The 8,016-nt window shown below is 44.7% G+C and overlaps 1 protein-coding gene across 1 annotated transcript in view; it reads right to left on the minus strand.

Moving 5' to 3' along the window:
- The window catches only part of LOC127916197 (uncharacterized), a 3,014-nt gene extending 627 nt beyond the window's left edge, over window positions 1-2,387 (minus strand). The window contains exons 1-2 of the mRNA XM_052497700.1: window positions 815-2,387; window positions 1-406 (exon numbers count right to left, since the gene is read on the minus strand). The exon at window positions 1-406 is cut by the window's left edge and continues 627 nt beyond it. Of these exons, the coding sequence (XP_052353660.1) occupies window positions 395-406; window positions 815-1,444 (642 nt within the window). The 5' untranslated portion in view covers window positions 1,445-2,387 and the 3' untranslated portion in view covers window positions 1-394. The remainder of the gene's footprint in view (window positions 407-814) is intronic.
- Between the last annotated feature and the right edge of the window lie 5,629 nt (window positions 2,388-8,016).

Raw genomic sequence — 8,016 nt, forward strand, 5'->3', positions numbered from 1 at the left:
TACTCTCAATGAAAGATTTGTAAAACAGAGTCAGTATAGTACAGTCTACATTAAAAGATCCCAGCTTTTTGACAAAGTACAGTCTCTGTTGGCTCTTTTTGTAAATCAGATCTGTACATTTACTCCACTGAAGCTTATTGTCAAGAAGACACACAGATATTTGTATTCCTCTACAGTCTCTTTATTCTGACCTCTGATAGATGTTGCAGAGGGAGGTGTTGTACGCTTCCTGAAGTCTATGCACATCTCTTTGGTCTTGTTGCTACTGAGGACCAAGTGTGATTCCTCACACCACTCTACAGTCATCTAGGACCGGGGCCATGATGTTCCTCACACCACTCTACAAAGTCATCTAGGACCGGGGCCATGATGTTCCTCACACCACTCTACAAAGTCATCTAGGACCCTGGGCCATGATGTTCCTCACACCACTCTACAAAGTCATCTAGGACCACTGATCACACCACAAAGTCATCTAGGACCCTGGGCCATGATGTTCCTCATCACCGTGATGTTCTCACAAAGTCATCTAGGACCCTGGGCCATGATGTTCCTCACACCACTCTACAAAGTCATCTAGGACCCTGGGCCATGATGTTCCTCACACCACTCTACAAAGTCATCTAGGACCCTGGGCCATGATGTTCCTCACACCACTCTACAAAGTCATCTAGGACCCTGGGCCATGATGTTCCTCACACCACTCTACAGTCATCTAGGACCCTGGGCCATGATGTTCCTCACACCACTCTACAAAGTCATCTAGGACCGGGCCGTGATGTTCCTCACACCACTCTACAAAGTCATCTAGGACCGGGCCATGATGTTCCTCACACCACTCTACAAAGTCATCTAGGACCGGGCCATGATGTTCCTCACACCACTCTACAAAGTCATCTAGGACCGGGCCATGATGTTCCTCACACCACTCTACAAAGTCATCTAGGACCGGGCCATGATGTTCCTCACACCACTCTACAAAGTCATCTAGGACCGGGCCGTGATGTTCCTCACACCACTCAACAAAGTCATCTAGGACCGGGCCGTGATGTTCCTCACACCACTCTACAAAGTCATCTAGGACCGGGCCGTGATGTTCCTTGTCATCATGCAACAGGCTGATCAAGGCGGTGTCATCAGCGAACTTAACGAGGTGTCTGTCAGGATGGGAACTAGTACAACTATTAGTGTACAAGGGGACAAAACACATCCCTGAGGAGAGCCTGGTATTGCGTATGTCCGACACGTGGGGACCTATTTTGACTCGCTGTGAGCGTCGGCTCAGGATGTCCAACAGCCACAAAACCAGCCCCCGATCTAAGGAGAAGTCCCGACTGAGTCTCTGTGCCAGAATGTAAGGCTGGATTGTGTTGAAGGCAGAAGAAAAGTCAACAAACAGAACCCTGACACGGGATTTAGCGCCCTCTAGATGTCTATAGACCATGTTAACCTGTTGAAGCTATGGGGGCGCTATTTCATTATTCGATTAAAAAACGTGCCCGTTTTAAGCGCAATATTTTGTCACAAAAAGATGCTCGACTATGCATATAATTGACAGGTTTGGAAAGAAAACACTCTGACGTTTCCAAAACTGCAAAGATATTATCTGTGAGTGCCACAGAACTGATGCTACAGGCGAAACCAAGATGAAACTTCAAACAGGAAATGAGCAGGATTTCTGACGCTCTGTTTTTCATTGTCTCCTTATATGGCTGTGAAAGCGCAGCGAATTAGCCTGCCCTTTCTATCGTTTCTCCAAGTTGTCTGCAGCATTGTGACGTATTTGAAGGCATATCATTGGAAGATTGGCCATAAGAGACTACATTTACCAGGTGTCCGCCCGGTGTCCTTTGTTGAAATTGTTGCGTAATCTCCAAGCTGCTCGCATTCATCCATGTGATTGAGACAGAGAGGAGACTTCCAGGAATGATATATCATGAAGAGATATGTGAAAAACACCTTGAGGATTGATTCTAAACAACGTTTACCATGTTTCAGTCGATATTATGGAGTTAATGTGGAAGAAAGTTTGGCGTTTGGATTAATGAATTTTTTTTTTTTTTGCTAGCCAAACATGACGCAGAAAACGGACCGAAATTTTATCAGCATATCGATTGCGCAACCAGGGGTGGTAAAACCTTGGATCATTGTTACTCTAACTTCCGCGACGCATATAAGGCCCTGCCCCGCCCCCCTTTCGGAAAAGCTGACCACGACTCCATTTTGCTGATCCCTGCCTACAGGCAGAAATTAAAACAAGAGGCTCCCACGCTGAGGTCTGTCCAACGCTGGTCAGACCAAGCTGACTCTACACTCCAAGACTGCTTCCATCACGTGGACTGGGACATGTTTCGTATTGCGTCAGATGGGAATATTGACGAATACGCTGATTCGTGTGCGAGTTCATTAGAACGTGCGTCGAAGATGTCGTTCCCATAGCAACGATAAAAACATTCCCTAACCAGAAACCGTGGATTGATGGCAGCATTCGCGTGAAACTGAAAGCGCGAACCACTGCTTTTAATCAGGGCAAGGTGTCTGGCAACATGACTGAATACAAACAGTGCAGCTATTCCCTCCGCAAGGCTATTAAACAAGCTAAGCGTCAGTACAGAGACAAAGTGGAATCTCAATTCAATGGCTCAGACACAAGAGGCATGTGGCAGGGTCTACAGTCAATCACGGACTACAAGATGAAATCCAGCCCAGTCACGGACCAGGATGTCTTGCTCCCAGGCAGACTAAATAACTTTTTGCCCGCTTTGAGGACAATACAGTGCCACTGACACGGCCTGCAACGGAAACATGCGGTCTCTCCTTCACTGCAGCCGAGGTGAGTAAGACATTTAAACGTGTTAACCTCGCAAGGCTGCAGGCCCAGACGGCATCCCCAGCCGCGCCCTCAGAGCATGCGCAGACCAGCTGGCCGGTGTGTTTACGGACATATTCAATCAATCCCTATACCAGTCTGCTGTTCCCACATGCTTCAAGAGGGCCACCATTGTTCCTGTTCCCAAGAAAGCTAAGGTAACTGAGCTAAACGACTACCGCCCGTAGCACTCACTTCCGTCATCATGAAGTGCTTTGAGAGACTAGTCAAGGACCATATCACCTCCACCCTACCTGACACCCTAGACCCACTCCAATTTGCTTACCGCCCAAATAGGTCCACAGACGATGCAATCTCAACCACACTGCACACTGCCCTAACCCACCTGGACAAGAGGAATACCTATGTGAGAATGCTGTTCATCGACTACAGCTCGGCATTCAACACCATAGTACCCTCCAAGCTCGTCATCAAGCTCGAGACACTGGGTCTCGACCCCGCCCTGTGCAACTGGGTACTGGACTTCCTGACGGGCCGCCCCCAGGTGGTGAGGGTAGGCAACAACATCTCCTCCCCGCTGATCCTCAACACGGGGGCCCCACAAGGGTGCGTTCTGAGCCCTCACCTGTACTCCCTGTTCACCCACGACTGCGTGGCCACGCACGCCTCCAACTCAATCATCAAGTTTGCGGACGACACAACAGTGGTAGGCTTGATTACCAACAACGACGAGACGGCCTACAGGGAGGAGGTGAGGGCCCTCGGAGTGTGGTGTCAGGAAAATAACCTCACACTCAACGTCAACAAAACTAAGGAGATGATTGTGGACTTCAGGAAACAGCAGAGGGAACACCCCCTATCCACATCGATGGAACAGTAGTGGAGAGGGTAGCTAGTTTTAAGTTCCTCGGCATACACATCACAGACAAACTGAATTGGTCCACTCACACTGACAGCGTCGTGAAGAAGGCGCAGCAGCGCCTATTCAACCTCAGGAGGCTGAAGAAATTCGGCTTGTCACCAAAAGCACTCACAAACTTCTACAGATGCACAATCGAGAGCATCCTGGCGGGCTGTATCACCGCCTGGTACGGCAACTGCTCCGCCCTCAACCGTAAGGCTCTCCAGAGGGTAGTGAGGACTGCACAACGCATCACCGGGGCAAACTACCTGCCCTCCAGGACACCTACACCACCCGTTGTTACAGGAAGGCCATAAAGATCATCAAGGACATCAACCACCCGAACCACTGCCTGTTCACCCCGCTATCATCCAGAAGGCGAGGTCAGTACAGGTGCATCAAAGCTGGGACCGAGAGACTGAAAAACAGCTTCTATCTCAAGGCCATCAGACTGTTAAACAGCCAGCACTAACATTGAGTGGCTGCTGCCAACACACTGTCATTGACACTGACCCAACTCCAGCCATTTTAATAATGGGAATTGATGGGAAATTATGTAAATATATCACTAGCCACTTTAAACAATGCTACCTTATATAATGTTACTTACCCTACATTATTCATCTCATATGCATATGTATATACTGTACTCTACATCATCGACTGCATCCTTATGTAACACATGTATCACTAGCCACTTTAACTATGCCACTTTGTTTACTTTGTCTACACACTCATCTCATATGTATATACTGTACTCGATACCATCTACTGTATGCTGCTCTGTACCATCACTCATTCATATATCCTTATGTACATGTTCCTTATCCCCTTACACTGTGTATAAGACAGTAGTTTTGGAATTGTTAGTTAGATTACTTGTTGGTTATCACTGCATTGTCGGAACTAGAAGCACAAGCATTTCGCTACACTCGCATTTAACATCTGCTAACCATGTGTATGTGACAAATAAAATTTGATTTGATTTGATTTGATTTTCTCCTGCACAAATAATCTTTCAGGAAAAACTGAACATTTGCTATTTAACTGATAGTCTCCTCATTGAAAACATCCGAAGTTCTTCAAAGGTAAATGATTTTATTTGAATGGTTTTCTGGTTTTTGTGAAAATGTTGCCTGCTGAATGCTAACGCTAAATGCTAACGCTAAATGCTAACGCTAGCTATCAATACTGTTACACAAATGCTTGTTTTGCTATGGTTGAGAAGCATATTTTTGAAAATCTGAGATGACAGTGTTGTTAACAAAAGGCTAAGCTTGAGAGCTAGCATATTGATTTAATTTCATTTGCAATTTTCATGAATAGTTAACGTTGTGTTATGCTAATGAGCTTGCGGATAGATTTACACAACCCTGGATACAGGTTTTTTTCTTAGCTAAACGTGACGCACAAAATGGAGCGATTTCTCCTAAACAAATAATCTTTCAGGAAAAACTGAACATTTGCTATCTAGCTGAGAGTCTCCTCATTGAAAACATCAGAAGTTCTTCAAAGGTAAATTATTTTATTTGAATGGTTTTCTGGTTTTTGTGAAAATGTTGCCTGCTGAATGCTAACGCTAAATGCTATGCTAACTATCAATGCTGTTACACAAATGCTTGTTTTGCTATGGTTGAGAAGCATATATTTGAAAATCTGAGATGACAGTGTTGTTAACAAAAGGCTAAGCTTGAGAGCAAGCATATTTATTTCATTTCATTTGCGATTTTCATGAATAGTTAACGTTGCATTATGGTAATGAGCTTGAGGCTGTAGTCACGATCCCGGATCCGGGATGGCTCGACGCAAGAAGTTAATACCCCCTCTAGATGTCTATAGACCATGTTAATACCCCCTCTAGATGTCTATAGACCATGTTAATACCCCCTCTAGATGTCTATAGACCATGTTAATACCCCCTCTAGATGTCTTTAGACCATGTTAATACCCCCTCTAGATGTCTATAAACCATGTTAATGCCGCCTCTAGATGTCTATAGACCATGTTAATACCCCCTCTAGATGTCTATAGACCATGTTAATACCCCCTCTAGATGTCTATAGACCATGGTAATACCCCCTCTAGATGTCTATAGACCATGTTAATACCCCCTCTAGATGTCTATAGACCATGTTAATACCCCCTCTAGATGTCTATAGACCATGTTAATACCCCCTCTAGATGTCTATAGACCATGTTAATACCCCCTCTAGATGTCTATAGACCATGTTGATACCCCCTCTAGATGTCTATAGACCATGTTAATACCCCTTCTAGATGTCTATAGACCATGTTAATACCCCCTCTAGATGTCTATAGACCATGTTAATACCCCCTCTAGATGTCTATAGGCCATGTTAATACCCCCTATAGATGTCTATAGACCATGTTAATACCCCCTCTAGATGTCTATAGACCATGTTAATACCCCTCTAGATGTCTATAGACCATGTTAATACCCCTCTAGATGTCTATAAACCATGTTAATACCCCTCTAGATGTCTATAGACCATGTTAATACCCCCTCTAGATGTCTATAGACCTTGTTAATACCCCTCTAGATGTCTATAGACCTTGTTAATACCCCTCTAGATGTCTATAGACCATGTTAATACCCCCTCTAGATGTCTATAGACCATGTTAATACCCCCTCTAGATGTCTATAGACCATGTTAATACCCCCTCTAGATGTCTATAGACCATGTTAATACCCCCTCTAGATGTCTATAGACCATGTTAATACCCCCTCTAGATGTCTATAGACCATGTTAATACCCCCTCTAGATGTCTATAGACCATGTTAATATCCCCTCTAGATGTCTATAGACCTTGTTAATACCCCCTCTAGATGTCTATAGACCATGTTAATACCCCTTCTAGATGGCATCATCAACTCCTCTGCTAGGCTTCTGGGTGACACTGAGAATATGACTTTTCACAATTTTCTCAAGGCATTGCATTACTCAGGATGTGAAAACGAAAGGGCGATAGTCATTCAGCACAGAGGGATAAGATGCTTTAGGAATGGGTATAATTATTGAGTTTTTCCACAATACTGGAACATGTGGCTGGTCGAGTGAGGATTGGAAAATGTCTGTAAAAACACCAGCCAGTTGTTCAGCACAGTGCTTTAACACATGTCCACTTACCATATCCCCTCTATTCACCCTACTGGCATTACCATATCCCCTCTATTCACCCTACTGGCATTACCATATCCCCTCTATTCACACTACTGGCATTACCATATCCCCTCTATTCACACTACTGGCATTACCATATCCCCTCTATTCACACTACTGGCATTACCATATCCCCTCTATTCACACTACTGGCATTACCATATCCCCTCTATTCACACTACTGGCATTACCATATCCCCTCTATTCACACTACTGGCATTACCATATCCCCTCTATTCACACTACTGGCATTACCATATCCCCTCTATTCACACTACTGGCATTACCATATCCCCTCTATTCACCCTACTGGCATTACCATATCCCCTCTATTCACACTACTGGCATTACCATATCCCCTCTATTCACACTACTGGCATTACCATATCCCCTCTATTCACACTACTGGCATTACCATATCCCCCTATTCACACTACTATTCATCCCCCTATTACTGGCATTACCATATCCCCTCTATTCACACTACTGGCATTACCATATCCCCTCTATTCACACTACTGGCATTACCATATCTATTCCCTACTATTCACCCTACTGGCATTACCATATCCCCTCTATTCACACTACTGGCATTACCATATCCCCTCTATTCACCCTACTGGCATTACCATATCCCCTCTATTCACACTACTGGCATTACCATATCCCCTCTATTCACACTACTGGCATTACCATATCCCCTCTATTCACACTACTGGCATTACCATATCCCCTCTATTCACACTACTGGCATTACTAGAATGTCAATTATTAAAATTAATGTCCAGCCTCGTATCCATTTTATGAGTTCCATGTTACCACTGTCTCCTCCTATAGACTATTGGTCTAAACTGGACTGTCATAAAGAAGTTAATTTGGGGGAGAAAGAGACCACAGATTAAATGCGCAACACTACAGAGAACACAACTTGCAGTTCCAAATCAAAAATGGAATCAACCTTTAATTCCAAATGAATTTCCTAAAGACCTGGTTCAACCCAGAGGCGTTCCTTGGCTGTTCATGTAAGGGGCGGCAGCGTAGCCTAGTGGTTAGAGCGTTGGACTAGTAACCGGAAGGTTGCGAGTTCAAACCCCCGAGCTGAC

The sequence above is a fragment of the Oncorhynchus keta genome, chromosome 35 (assembly GCF_023373465.1).
Source record: "Oncorhynchus keta strain PuntledgeMale-10-30-2019 chromosome 35, Oket_V2, whole genome shotgun sequence".
Classification (NCBI taxonomy): domain Eukaryota; kingdom Metazoa; phylum Chordata; class Actinopteri; order Salmoniformes; family Salmonidae; genus Oncorhynchus; species Oncorhynchus keta.